We start from the raw sequence: 15219 nt of genomic DNA on the forward strand, positions 1-15219 counted from the left end.
TTATTTTATTCTGTTAGCATTTTAGGAGGTTTAAAAATGTAGCAGTAAGTTTTCCTTATTTCATGGAAATTTACAAAATTATTTTTTAGGGACTTATCCAGGTTTGAAGTGACTTTCGGGCCACAACCGGCTCTTTGGGTGTTCCAGTCCGGCCCGCACACATTAAAGGGAATCTGTCACCCTTTTTTTGGCCAATCAGGTGCTTATCTACAGCATTCTGTAATGCTGTAGATAAGCCCCCAATGTAACCTGAAAGATAAGAAAAACACGTTAGATTATACTCACCGGAGGGGGTGGTCCGGTCCGGCGCCTCGCCATCTTCATGCGATGACGTCCTCTTCTTCCCTTCTGTAGTGGCTCCGGCGCAGCCGCACTGCTCTGCCCTGTTGAGGGCAGAGCAGAGTCCTACACAGTGTGCAGGCGTTGGGAGAGGTCTGGCGCCTGCGCACTGCAGTATTCTGCTCTGCCCTCATCAGGACAGAGCAGTGCGCCTGCGCCGGAGCCACTACAGGAAGGGAAGAGGAGGACGGCATCGTATGAAGATGGGAGGAGCCGGACCGCGACACCCATCGGACCGGACCGCCCCCTCCGGTGAGTATAATCTAACGTGTTTTTCTCATCTTTCAGGTTACATCGGGCGCTTATCTACAGCATTACAGAATGCTGTCGATAAGCCCTGATGTCAATGCTGTCAGCTGATAGGCCAAAAAAAGGTGACAGATTCCCTTTAACAATGAAAGAGCAGGAACTCAACATAGCTTGGTGTTAGCCCCGCCCTGTTGTCTTACTATTGGTGAAGAGAATGAGGAGCTGCTGAGATCACTCCCAGCAGAGCAGCATCGGCTGCTGTTAGCGGACGGCCTAGTCCAACTCCACAACTGCTGGCTCACAGCTCAAAATCAAACCTGTTTGGAGGGAGAGCAGCTAATTATCTGTTGCACCCTTCTTCCCCCCCACCCCAGCAACTTCTGGCAGCTCAGGGATCAGACTGATAGAAGATGAAACACTTGGGCCAAGTACAGTATCCAATAGTAAAGTGCATCCTCAGCCTCACATCCTGTGTGCACCTCCCCCTATCCTCCAGTAGTGAAATATGCTTCCCAAACTTCTCTTCTATGCTTTGTGTGCCCCGTGTACTCTGCTGGCATGTGTCTGTCTGTGTGTGCCCCGTGTACTCTGCTGGCGTGTGTCTGTCTGTGTGTGCTGTTGTGAGTTCATTCTCGGGTTCATCAGTTGTGAGTTCCCCTTCTGGACTCCCTCTGGTGGTGACGGTGGTGCGGCTGGTTTGATTGGTGGAGATCTGCCACCTGAGAATGAGGATGACGATTGGATCTCAGGATTCTCAGATTAGATTTAAGACAGCCGACGCCCTATTCAGTTGCTGGTGATTCCTTCTGGCTTGTCAGCTCTTGGTTTTCAGCTCTGTTCCAGTCATCTAAAGCTAAGTTTTTCTGCTAATGTTCACACTTGATTTTGTTGGTCTATTCAGTTTTTTGTGTGGTCTGCCAGCCCCGGCTGGGGGCTGAGCTGAATTTCCACTCTTATTTATCAGTATTTTGCCAATTGGCTTTTTGTCCCTTACTAGTTTGGTCTCTTTTTGCTCTGTCTCAGAATATTTCAGAGTGCTGATATAGTGGGAGAAGTCTAGTGACTTCAGGGTTAATTTTGCTATCAGAAGTGTTGGACATTATTTTTGTAGGGTTTTTTGCAGGTTGCAGACAGTGTCTCTCCTTTCCTTTCCTATCTAGTTAGTTTGGGCCCCATCATTTGCTCAGCCTATTTTCCTGCCTGTGTTTGAGCCTTCATCTTGTTTCACCATCAATATATGTGTGGGGGCTATCTATTCCTTTGGGGTCTGCTCTGGGGCAGTTAGCTTTCCCTTTTCTTGCTTTAGGCTTATGTAGTCCTCCGGCCGTGACGAGGCATCTAGGTTCATCGTAGGCACGCTCCACGGCTGCTGCTAGTTGTGTGGTAAGATCAGGGATCTGCAATCTGCATAGTTACCAACTACTCTGGTTTTCTGTGGCTTAGCTTGTTTTGCTTTTTTCTCCTCGGTGACCCATTCATAAGTGTGCCCCATGTACTCTGCTGGCATGTGACTGTGTGTGCCCCATGTACTCTGCTGGCGTGTGTCTGTCTTCTCCATGCCATGGACTGAACGGAAGACCTCTTACTGCTTGTCTGTCACTTTCTCCCCACATATGAGTGTTGAGCAATTAATTTTGTGTGTTATCAATCTCAGCAATGCAAGTCTGTCAAAAAAATCAGCCAGCACTGAGACGTTTCTTATGTGGCCCCTTTGAAAAATTAATTTCCCACCACTGCTGTAAGGTCATTGTTTGGTCATGAATTGCCATGGCAAATATCAGAACCACACAATCATGATCTCAGGGTGCCGATGGAGTTAAAGAGGAAGCCCCCACACTCTGTTAACGATTTATATGATGTAGTCACAATTGACAGCAGCATCTAAGGGGTTAAACAGATATGGACAGAGACAACACTGATCGTGGCTGATGCCGCAAGTTGTCAGCTATAGTGGATGGTTTTCTCTCATATCTCAGGTCAGTAAAAAGACGTATGTCACGAGGACCCGTCCAGTGTGACACGACCCGTAGGCCGGTAACTCAGACAACAAGACACGGCACGTGTAAATGTCCTGTGTGACATGGCCCGCAGGCCGGTACTAAAACAACAAGACACGGGGAAAAGGGCAATAGATACAACGGTGGGCCCTGCGATAGGGAACGGGGACGTGGAGACCTCCTGCACTCCCCTGAGTCAGTGTCCCTCCACTCCTAACGATCCCTAGGCCGCTACCGCACCGGGCGCCAATCAGGATACCTGTCACCCTAGCACACCCTACACCTATCCCTTGCTAGGGAGCTGGGTGGTGCAGGCACTGGCCCCACCGCTGTACTAATACACACCAGGGAAAAATACAAACAGGGGAAACACAAAAATACTTCTCTTGCTCTGCTGCAGCACCAGGCAGCAGAGTGCATCAACGGATTAACTTTTTTGCAGCAGCTCGACACCCCAGAGCCAGCTGCCACCCTCACCATCTCACTCTGCTACGGACACCGGGCAGCCAGAGTTCAACACCAGTTTCAGCAGTGGCTCCAACCTTCAAGCAAGCTGCTAACTTCACCAGGTTTCTGCAGTGGCTTCCACCTCAGCCAGCTGCTCCCTTCACCATGGTTGGAATCCCAAAAAAGATGCTATCACCAACAGTGATTGCAACACCTGACACTCTTTTATAGCAGAGCCAGAGCAATCACACCTGTTTTATAATCACATGCATTAAACTAAAGAAACCAGAGTGCAATGATCCTAACGGCCACCGGGGGCAAAACTAGAACTGAAACCACCACAGTGCAAGAAAGAAAAAAAAAAAAAGGTTACTAGTGCTTTTTATCTGTCATGATCCAGCATGGATCATGACAATGTATTGGCGGTCATTAAGGAGTTAAAATCCTGTATTGCCCGCAAGGTCCCCCTGCTCAAGAATGCACATGTGCAGGCCTGTCTGAAGTTTGCCAATGAACATCTGAATGATTCTGTGAGTGATTGGGAGAAGGTGCTGTGGTCAGTTGAGACAAAAATTGAGCTCTTTGGCATTAACTCAACTCGCCTTGTTTGGAGGAAGAGAAATGCTGCCTATGACCCAAAGAACACCATCCCCACTGTCAAGCAAGGAAGTGGAAACATTATGTTTTGGGTGTGTTTCTCTGCTAAGGACACAAAACTACTTCACCACATCAATGGGAGAATGGATGCAGCTATGTACCGTAAAATCCTGAGCGACAACCTCCTTCCCTCAGCCAGGACATTGAAAAATGGGTCGTGGCAGGGTCTTCCAGCAAGACAATGACCCAAAACTTACAGCCAAGGCAAAAAAGGAGTGGCTCAAGGAGAAGCACATTAAGGTCATGGAGTGGCCTAGCCGGTCTCCAGACCTTAATCCCATAGAAAACTTATGGAGGGAGTTGAAGCTCTGAGTTGCCAAGCGACAGCCTCAAAATCTTAGAGATGATCTGCAAAGAAGAGTGGACCAAAATTCCTCCTGACATGTGCGCAAAACTTATCATCAACTACAAGAAAGGTCTGACTGCTGTGCTTGCCAACAAGGGTTCTGCCACCAAGTTTTAAGTCTTGTTTGTCAGAGGGATCAAATACTTATTTCTCACTGCAAAATGCAAATTTATGTAATTAATACAATGTGATTTTCTGGATTTTATTTTTGATATTCTATCTCTCAATGTTAAAATTATCCTACCCTTAAAATTATAGTCTGTTCATGTCTTTGCCAGTGGGAAAACTTACAAAATCAGCAAGGGATCAAATACTTATTTCACCCACTGTATTAGTAACTCCTGCAGCCGGAGCCACCAATATCAGCAGCTTAGGGGAGGTAAAATCTTTCAGTCCCTTTAATTTTATCACAGGCAGCTATAAATCCCTGGCACTAACTCCAGTACATGAAGTGAAGGCCATAAACCGCCGCGGCTCTTCCGCCATTTGTTGCTGAATTCCCCGTCGGTTACTTACTTGCAGGTTCATGATATTCGGTTCTGTGAGTCACATCCTTCCCTGCGTGCACCGCCACATGTTACCCATATTAACGTGCCCAAGAGGAGGCGGTAAGAGGAGAATAGATGTGGAAGTGAATTGATACCTTCCTCTGATCTTTACAGAAAACATGACAATTGGTCCCGGAGAAATCCGGCACGATCTGTAATCTTTGCTTCTGCTCGCTGGCTGTCTGGAGACCACCTTCCTAACAGCCGCTTGCTGCTGATACTGCAGAGCTGTCAAGTAGCTCTCATAGTGAGATGACTTTTTATCATCGGCGCTCTGCCGAGAGCTCACACTTCTCCCAGGTTCTCTATTAAAATGTCTTTATCTGGAGAATACACAGCAGAAAACAATCGGCAATGGCGTATACCTGGGCGCAGTCACTGGCAAACTTCTAGATTCATAATGGCTGACGGTGAATTAGGGGTCGAACTGACCCAACCTTCCTGTTTATGTGACGGATTCATGAATCTGTAATTATCTTACAGTCTTCATGAAAGTTCAGAAATTCATCATCCGTGAAAAATTCACATATTCAATGAAAATCTGTCCAAGAATACAACATGTTAGGAGCAATGAGCCAGGAGAGCGGCGTAGAGACAGCCCCCATAGTGAGGTGGGGAACTGACCCGGACCCATGCATATATAGCACTGTATGATTTCAACGCGCACCACCGGCACCATCACCTTATATAGAGCTAATGTCCTCACGCCAGCGGTTAAATGTGCGTTGGGGTGTGGGGAGCAGGGCTGTGGAGTCGGAGTCGGAGTCGTGGAGTCGGAGTCGAAGTCGGTGCTCATTTTGGTGGAGTCGGAGTCGGAGTTGGAGTCGGTATAAAATGGACCGACTCCGACTCCTAAAATATATAATAAATTGGGTACAGTAATTCAATGCAGGATGTGCTGAATATTTTTTCATAGGAGTTTGGGAAAGTTATGAAATGTCCTATAAATGGCTGTTATATTCCTGATCTAAGGCTACATTCACACACAGCGTTTTTCCTGTGTTTTTTGAGGATACGTTTTTCAGTTGCAAAAGCAGATCAGCTTTTTAAAAAACTGCATCACCTGAAAGGTTTTTGAGCTCATAGATAATGTTTTCAATAGCAAAAGCAGATTAGAAATCTGCTCTATCTATCCATTTATCCATATCTGTCTATCCATATCGTATCTGTACCAAAAAGAATGAAAACTGGGTAGTACACCAATATATATTCTGTTCTATATAAATATCTTGATTATTGGATCATAAAAATGATTAAATGTCTGAGGTTCACATTGTACTACAATACATTTTTCACTTAAATATAAGCAATATGTGTGGGAGTCGGAGTCGGAGTCGTGGAGTCGGAGTCGGAGTTGGAGTCGGAGTCGGTGTAAGGGAAATTGAGGAGTCGGAGTCGCAGGTTTGGCTTACCGACTCCACAGCCCTGGTGGGGAGTCCACTCTGCTACATTACTGGGGTATTATCTATTGAAACCTATTTTCCTCCACCCATTGTTGGGTTTATGCCTTTGGCTATAGAGTTTATCACATGGGCTTATATGCATTGGCAGTGAAAGTCTGATTTTAGTGCTATGGTGGTGCAGTGCCAAGGGGATGTTTAGGGAGGAAGAGGAGGGGGGGTGGCCAGAGGAGACAGGGGCTGCGGAGGGAAAGAGCGGGAAGGTGGATGGAGAGTGGGGCTGCAGAGGGAAAGAGCGGGGCTGCGGAGGGAAAGAGTGGGATGGTGGATGGAGAGCAGGGCTGCGGAGGGAAAGAGCGGGATGGTGGATGGAGAGCGGGGCTGCAGAGGGAAAGAGCGGGGCTGCGGAGGGAAAGAGTAGGATGGTGGATGGAGAGCAGGGCTGCGAAAGGGAAAGAACATGACGTTGGATGGAGAGCGGGGCTGCGGAGGGAAAGAGCGGGGCTGCGGAGGGAAAGAGCGGGGCTGCGGAGGGAAAGAGCGGGGCTGCGGAGGGAAAGAGGGACACGGTGGATGGAGAGCGGGGCTGCGGAGGGGGAGAGAGAGGGATGGCAAGTGGAGAGTGGGGCTGAGGAGGGACAGAACAGAGCAGGACGACAGTTAGTTACTATGCCCAGGCAACGCCGGGCTTTTCAGCTAGTTATTAATAAAGCGTTAATATTTTATTATGAATCTCTTCATCTTTTCTGGAACTACCAGGTACCAGAATTTGTGTTTATACTAATGTCCTCTATGTAGCACTGTATAATGCCTGTTAGAAGGCTGGGCCCCTTAATGCGGTTTTCTTGGGGTCCAGCTCGTCCATCTTTTGCTCTGCAGGCAGTATACCTGGGTGCAGCGGCCGGAAGCTGCAGGATGGTGCTGGATCCGCAGACACTGCTGCCATCAGGAGGCTCTTGTGTGCATAGTAAGAGCTCGCTGAATATCCTGCAGCTGCAGCTTAGGGTAGCCATCAGTGTTTTCCTGCCCTCCTGACACAGTGTGCACAGGGCCTCAGTCATCTGTAACATTCACATATATGGGGTCATTCGTGTCCAAGCTGCAAATACCAGGCTGATCCGGGGAATGGACGTGCTGGTTACTGATCAGACGGGTTATCCCAGAATTCGGTGACATTGAGGGGACAGAGAATCCCCAGTAATCTACACCTGTATCAGCTCAGATGTAGCAGAGGTGAACGTGCTCTCATTGTTCTGCACGGCTGCGGCCAGACGCTGCATGGACAATGCTCTGCGCTCCCTGCATGCAGCAGCGCCTTCTTCTACGCCAAGCACTGAATTCATTGATTTATTGTCCTCGCTTATATAGCGCCATTAATTCCACAGCGTTACAGACATAGTCATCATCAGGCTTACAGTAATGGCATCGCAAGTCAGGGCACAAGGTTTACCTGCAGTCCTATGTAAAACCACAAATAATACTCAGTTCTGCCACATCTGGTCTTCTTTCTTTTTTCACATAGTGGATTCAATGTTATTGATCGCTTGAGGTGAAGTTACACTTTCCTGCCTTTCCACGGGTACACATGACAGGCTGATGAGATTTAGATTTAAAGGGATTGTCCAGGATTAGAATATAATTCCATAATAAAGAGAAATAAAGCAACAACCCACAAAGTCCCGGTCCAAGGCACAGTCCGTGAATGACATTCCAATTCCAAGAGTCTAGCTGCAATACCATTCATGGTCTGTACACATGGGTGGCACAGTCATGTTTTTCTAATCCTAGCCATCCCTTTTCTGGCTGTTTTGTCGGTGTCTGGCTGGCCGGTGTACCCCGGCGGACATCCTGAGATGAGCTCAGGACTTGATCAGACAATACGTACTTCTTTATTACATGTCTGACAGAGCAGAGACCATGCGATGCCCACCCTGCCGGACCACTCTCAGGGCATCATGGGGGGGAGCAGTCACCTCCCAGACTATAGAACAACCATGTTATTGGCTCATACGTCTGAATCCTGGCACTGGCTGGAGACGAGGGGAGCCGCCATTACTCCAGCCGCCTGGTCATAAGTCAGCACTCTAAGCCATTTAATAGAGTGTCACATTTACCACAAAGTGACTGCACTGACAGCGTTAATATTGATGCTCCGGCTTAATGTGTGCCATTCATTATTAATACAGATATTCAATATTAACAGTCCCCATTGGTGACAGTTCACACTTTCCAGCTAAAAGCAATTTTGGGGATATTTCTCGCTGTCCTCCCACCCCCGCTGTGGTCTCTTTGTGGAATATGTCAGTCTCTTGCTGGGTCGTCTCCTCCCTCCATGTTCCTGCTGCCTTTCTTTCACCTGTGTGTCCCACCTCTCTCCCCGTCAATGCCGCTCGGTCCCCCCGTCCTCGTCCCCTCTTTTTCATCATCGCTCTCTCCTTGTTGCCCATTCCCCTTATTTGATCTGATGTTTCGTTTTATCTCGTTTCCATTTCTTGTCTATTTTTGACACTTTCTGCCTTTACAAAGAGAAGGAGAAAAAACCCTCCAGATCAGAGCCGTGCGATGACACCATCGATTTTCTTTCACTAAGGAGCAATAAATGTTTTATCCCGGTGGGGAAAGGTTTGTTCTGTAACTGGGGCTCATACGTGTCACCCCAAGACAGCGGAGAAGATCCCGTCATCCTATATCCCTATGGTGGACCTAGTAGTGTCGTCTACAGCCAGGCCATCAACCATCACACCGCTGTGTGCTGTGCTAAGGGAAACCCAACAGACCCCATAGTAGAGAAAGGGGGAACGTCAGGCACCATTAATGTCCGTCATGTAAAAGACCAGAAAAACAGAGCTAAGGGAATGTAGGTGTGAACCCAGCCATAACCACTACGTCTAGCATCAGTAACTCAATGGCACTTCTATCAAATGGCTCGTTCACCACCATCTTACCGGCCCTGTCCATCACCAGATTCTGTTCACACATGCAGCTTAGCTACCTCGTATAGTTACACTGTGCCAAATCCAAAATAGTATAAAACATTATAATGGGGTCCTCCGGCTACACAGGGGTGCAAGGAGCCAACTTCCTCCTGGTGATATCAGACGACATTTATAAAGCCGTACCCCATTCCCTGTATTCCCCCCACTCCCTATATTCACTACACTCCCAATATTCCCCCACTCCCTGTATTCCCTCACTCCCTATCTACACTACATTAACTATATTCCCCCACTTTTTAGTCCCCCCCACTCCCTACACTCTCTATATTCCTCATCCTCTCTATATTCCCTCACTCCCTATATTCCCACACTCCCTATATTCACTACACTAACAATATTCCCCCCACTTTATAGTCCCCCCACTGTCTATATTTCGTCCACTCCCTATATTCCCCCCGCTGCCTATTCCTCATTGCTCCCATTGCCTAGACTTGGTGTACTGTCCTTTTCTTATACTTTTGTCCCTATCTTCGGCCTCTGAATACATTTCCACTATGCTTTCTTTCCTGGTCATAGACTTTTCCGTTGTCCTCTTTGTCACTAATGGTCAGCCTCCATTGCCCGCTCTTCTGGGCCCCATGTTCCCCTTCACTGTGGAGGAATCCCTTCACAACCATTAACCCCCCCCCATATAGCAGGTTCTCCTCCACTTCTGCACCTCTAGCTCAGATTTTGTGCTTTTCCTCCTCATTTAGCAGCCGCTGATGTTATTATTAGTTTTTGTACCCTCATCTCCTCCTGCGAGCTCCTGTCGGTGCAGCCGGCTAACGCCTGGCATTTACAGCACTGGTATCAGCGCTCCTGTAGACGGTGCGTAACCTTCTCGCTGGTCGCTCTGACGGCTTTTATTTGCTTCATGTTTTACAGCTGAATGCGTCTTTTCTGATAATCTCTTTTATGTAATGTATCTGCGCTGAGTGAATGTCCCGATGATTGACAGGAACAATGACCACGGAGACTATAGGATGGCTCGCTATACCTGCCGCTGCCACCGCTGTATACTGTGCCTACAGCATGCAGAGCGTGACGGAGGGGCTAATGTACACGGTGGATGATGGGCATTGTAGTACACCACTGCCACCGCTGTATACTGTGCCTACAGCATGCAGAGCGTGACGGAGGGGCTCATGTACACGGTGGATGATGGGCATTGTAGTACACCACTGCCACCGCTGTATACTGTGCCTACAGCATGCAGAGCGTGACGGAGGGGCTCATGTACACGGTGGATGATGGGCATTGTAGTACACCACTGCCACCGCTTTATACTGTGCCTACAGCATGCAGAGCGTGACGGAGGGGCTCATGTACACGGTGGATGATGGGCATTGTAGTACACCACTGCCACCGCTGTATACTGTGCCTACAGCATTCAGAGCGTGACGGAGGGGCTCATGTACACGGTGGATGATGGGCATTGTAGTACACCAGTGCCACCGCTGTATACTGCTCTATACTGTGCCTACAGCATGCAGAGCGTGACGGAGGGGCTCATGTACACGGTGGATGATGGGCATTGTAGTACACCACTGCCACCGCTGTATACTGTGCCTACAGCATGCAGAGCGTGACGGAGGGGCTCATGTACACGGTGGATGATGGGCATTGTAGTACACCACTGCCACCGCTGCATACTCTGCCTGCAGCATGCAGAGCGTGACCGGAGGGGCTCATGTACACGGTGGATGATGGGCATTGTAGTACGCCACTGTCCAGCCCTGTGCACCTTGTATGCAGGAAGAACATGACAGCTCCTATAGGGGAGCGACCAGACTCGGACTGTAGGCGTATTGGTGGAGACCATTGTAGTGGCTCATGTCAGCCGCCATGCACCTGTCTGCAGCAGCATTTCCCCAGAATGGATGATAACCTCGGACAATAGACTGTAGTTACCGATCTCACAGCGAGTTATTACTCAGTTTGGACATAATGCAAACACTAAGTCCAAGGACGACTTTCAGCATTAAAATACATGGCTGCTCTCTCCAGAAACAGCGCCACACCGGCCCTGAGATGGAGTCTGGTATTGCAGCTGAGCTTTATCAAAGTGAATGGGACAGAGTTGTAATACCACCGATGACCTATGGACAAGTGTGGCGCTGTTTTTTGGAAGAAAGCGGCCACAATTTTCTACAGCTAAATAACGTAAATTTTCAGTCCTTGTTTATAGGATCTGCAGGTAATTATACGTCGTTACAGCGCAATTTAGTGTACATGGAGCCAAAGTTATTACATACAGACCATGGAAAATCAAGGCAGCAGGATGCAGCCTGAGCACCTCCAGACCACTACAGGTCATCATCCTGCAGGTACCACCGGCTGCGGCCACCAACAGCTTCTATTCGTCTCTACTGAGTCGGGAACTTTCCACCTCCTGCGTGTAATCCGATTACACAGAAACAAAACGGCAGAATATGGGAAAGTGAATGCAAATCGGAGCAGTAGATGGAACAGGAAAGCCCATGTTCAGGGCAGGACAGTGTGAGGAGGCCTGACCATGGAGGCCATGAGGAGAGGCTGCGCAGACCCCAGAGCGCGGAGCTGCTAACAGACCGGCTGGATTTCCATTACTAATGGAGCGAAGCTTCTGAGTAACACATTATACTAATGATACAGAAACTGAGATGTGCAAATGCAAACGACCTGATCCGCTAGAGACGCTGGAAAACCGAGACCACCATAACGAAGCATGGGATGGCTGGGACTGAAGTTCTGCACATATATAAATACAATTATCTATGGATATAGACAGGAGGGGCCGGTGCACGGACAGTACGTGGGCCCTGTACAGACCAGCAGCTCATCACAATGCACACCGCCATCTGCTTGTACTGGTAGAGGCCTCCTTCCATATAGGGCCCTTATGCAGCTGCCCAGGTGGCACCGATAGTATGTCCTCCCCCCGGTATACAACATGAGACAATGCTCAGTCTAACCTACAGCAAATCCCTGCCCCCGAGCATCAGTGTCAGACATACTCAGGGGTGGACATATCATTGGTCCAACCTGTGCAGGGTCAGGGGGCCCCATCCACCTACAGAGCAGGAGGCATTGTGCCTTATGATGCCATTACCAGGTGCCCGTAGATTGCTCCTGCTCTCATGTCTAATATCACAAAGGAGTTTCTCAGGCTTTGCTAGAAACCTAGAATCCTCTGTACTACAACTCTCATCGTGTACAGAATGCCGCAGAGAGGTTTGTCAGAAGAACTTTAGGACTCAGCAATGGATCACTGGTGCCATGTGGAGCAGATACCGGACACATACAGCTCTGCCAGGAGGGCACGGAGCAATGCCAGGGTGACGGCAGAGCAGATGGCATATGGTGCCCAGCACCTCGGCACCATAAGGGAGGGAAAGGCTGAAGAAATGACTCAAGAGGAAATGTCTCCAGATGGAACAGAGCAAAACTGGCCATGACTTATCCCTGAAGGGTTGTGGTTCTGTGCTGGGCAGCTCCATGGTCCTGGCCTGGTACACAGTGATGCCTGGCTTGGGGGGCACACATCCCAGAGTCTCCCATGTCTGCTCCTACTGTCTCAGCAGTGGGCTGCATCTATAAAAAGCTCCGAGCTGCTGCTGATCTAACCTGCCCTCTCCAGACTGGAACTGCGCTGTCTTTACTGTAAGAGCAGCGGCTCCAGAAATAGACTGACATGGAGGCTCGGGAAGATTGGTCAGGGGGTGGCACAGATGGGGGCTTCAGAAAGGATGGCTGGATCTGGCACATCATGGAGATGTCTGACCCGAATCCTGGGATGTGCGGGCATGAGACCAGATCTAGGAGCAGGTGGCAGCATCTGGGGGGCTTCTGTCACCCCAACCCTGAGGATTGCTGGCCATTGATGGCAGGCTGCATGTAAAGCTTCATTTCAGAGGAGCAATGTCACTGTGCAGAGCGCAGACCTTCGGCCCTACCTGATCACTGGACAGCCCCTAATTCCAGGCCTGACATCTGGAGGGTAAATGGTTACATTACAGGTCTAGTGTCCTCACCTGCTGCTTTATCAGCTCCTTCCTTATCACAGGGACTAATGTCTATGGATCCCCTGATCAGTGCTGGAAGAAGCCCCTAGTGAGAGGGACCCCCGAGCATAAAGCTCTGCTGACAGGTGGAGACTGAACTTCTGCCATCACATCATTGCTACACACCCCAGCTCCAGCGATTGTGGAACGTGGCTTCTGATGGACCAGAAAGGTGACATGTCACCAGCGAGGTGATCTCCAGGTGGTCGCCCTGAGCGTGCTGAGGTGCTGCAGCAGCTCTGCCCCAGATCACCACAATTTATCAGTGTAACCAGATTATCAGTGTATCTAAATATATCACAGAATGTCAATGTATCACAGATTATCACAAAGTATCAGATTATCACAGTGCACCACAACATATCACAGATTATCACAATGTATCAATAATAGATGGAAAGTTTCAGATCCACAGAGGCAGCAGCCACTTCTTCATCCCTGCGCCAATATCTACTAAACTTCATTTCTTCTCATCTTTCTTTGACGTTTCTCAAGAAGACAGGATTAATCTCTGCTGCATCTTTATTGATGTGCAAAGTGATAGACGGAGAAAATCTGACAGCAGCTTCATTAGGTAGGTACCGAGCATGGAAGCCACACACCTGGTCCAGGAGCGGAAACAGAGGGGCTCAGGAGAGACCCCCAGACCCCAGCGCAGACCCCCAGATTCCTGCGCAGACCCCTAGACCCCAGGGCAGACCCCCAGATTCCTGCGCAGACCCCCAGACCCCAGGGCAGACCCCCAGATTCCTGCGCAGACCCCCAGACCCCCCAGATTCCTGCGCAGACCCCCAGACCCCAGGGCAGACCCCCATATTCCAGCGCAGAACCCCAGACCCCAGGGCAGACCCCCAGATTCCTGCGCAGACCCCCATATTCCAGCGCAGGCCCCCAGATTCCTGCGCAGACCCCCAGATTCCTGCGCAGGCCCTAGGTCCCCGCGCTCAGCGCTGTCTGGAGCCAGATCCATGCAGACGCCGGGCACAGATCCGCACAGCGGTGACTGTCAGGACCGGGAGCCTCATCTGCTCCCAGGGATCAGACCGCTGGCACGGAATAACCGGGGGTCTGTGGGGCACCGGGGATGGCGGCAGCAGGAAGAACAAGCAGTGCAGGCAGAGCTCCCGCCAGTCCCGGTAACCGGCAGGAAGGCAGCACTGGAGCCGGGCACGGTACCACCATCCCAGCCATGATGCCGCCACAGCGGCCACAACTTGTGCCTGACCCCATAAACTCCATCATCAATACTGAAGGCACCAAGTGTCCACATCCTCCGCAACAAGTGGAGCAGCAGTGTGTGTCCATCCTCCAGCCCACAGACCCTCAGGGACGGTCACAGGATCCCCCATGGTGCTGCCCCGTCTCCATGTCTAACCAGGTTCTCTCAGCAAATTCCAACAGGTGCGGGTGTCACCTGCAGCTCCACAGCCCCCACCCCCAGCGGAGACCCCCACACCAGAGAGAGCCCGAAACAACCAGAGTCAGAGCCGTCACACACCGGCACAAGCCGCGGAGCGTCCCCAGCCCGGGAGCAGCCGCTCCGGCTCCACATGACAGCCCACATCCCGCGCACAACAACAGCCGCGGAAACTTCTCCTACCTCTGGCGAGCAGCATCCAGGTCAGGAGCAGCAGGTTCAGCCGGCCAGATCCCGTCCCCGGCAGCATCCTCCCGCGGCAGGCGAGCGGCGCCCGGTCTCCCCTCCTGTCCGGCTCCGGGGCCGCAGCTCAGATCGTCTCCAGCCGCCTCAGAGCGGAACACGAGCTGTGGATGTGCGGCAGCATCCTCCCGACTGGCGGCTCCGCTCCTCCTCCTCCAGGCAGAGCCCGGCATCAGGGCAGGAGGGGGACTGGCATCAGCGGCTCCGTCACCGCACACCGCCCTCCTGCCCGCTCCGCTCACACCTGGCCCTGTGCTCCTGGACCCACTGATCACCTTACCTTGTGCCCCCTGATCACCTGCCTCTGTACCCCTACCTCTGTACCCCCTGATTACCTGCCCCTTTGCCCCCCCCTGATCACTTGCCCCTGTGCCCCCTGATCACCTGCTCCTGTGTCCCTGATCACCTGCCCCTGTACCACCTGATCAACTGCCCCTGGACCCCCGATCACCCGCCCCTATACCCCCGATCACTTGCTCCTGTGCCCCATGATTACCTGCTTCTGTACTACTGAATACCTGCCCCTGTACCCCCTGATTAGCAACCCCCGATCAC

At 50.5% G+C, this 15219-nt stretch overlaps 1 protein-coding gene across 2 annotated transcripts in view; it reads right to left on the reverse strand.

Annotated features, from left to right (window-relative positions):
* The window catches only part of KIRREL3 (kirre like nephrin family adhesion molecule 3), an 851964-nt gene extending 837136 nt beyond the window's left edge, over positions 1 to 14828 (reverse strand). For both annotated transcript variants that reach the window (XM_073569972.1, XM_073569971.1), the window contains exon 1: positions 14605 to 14828. In XM_073569972.1, the coding sequence (XP_073426073.1) occupies positions 14605 to 14671 (67 nt within the window). In that variant the 5' untranslated portion in view covers positions 14672 to 14828. The remainder of the gene's footprint in view (positions 1 to 14604) is intronic.
* Between the last annotated feature and the right edge of the window lie 391 nt (positions 14829 to 15219).

This window comes from Dendrobates tinctorius, unplaced genomic scaffold (genome assembly GCF_039654945.1).
Source record: "Dendrobates tinctorius isolate UK_male_01 unplaced genomic scaffold, ASM3965494v1 ptg000028l, whole genome shotgun sequence".
Classification (NCBI taxonomy): domain Eukaryota; kingdom Metazoa; phylum Chordata; class Amphibia; order Anura; family Dendrobatidae; genus Dendrobates; species Dendrobates tinctorius.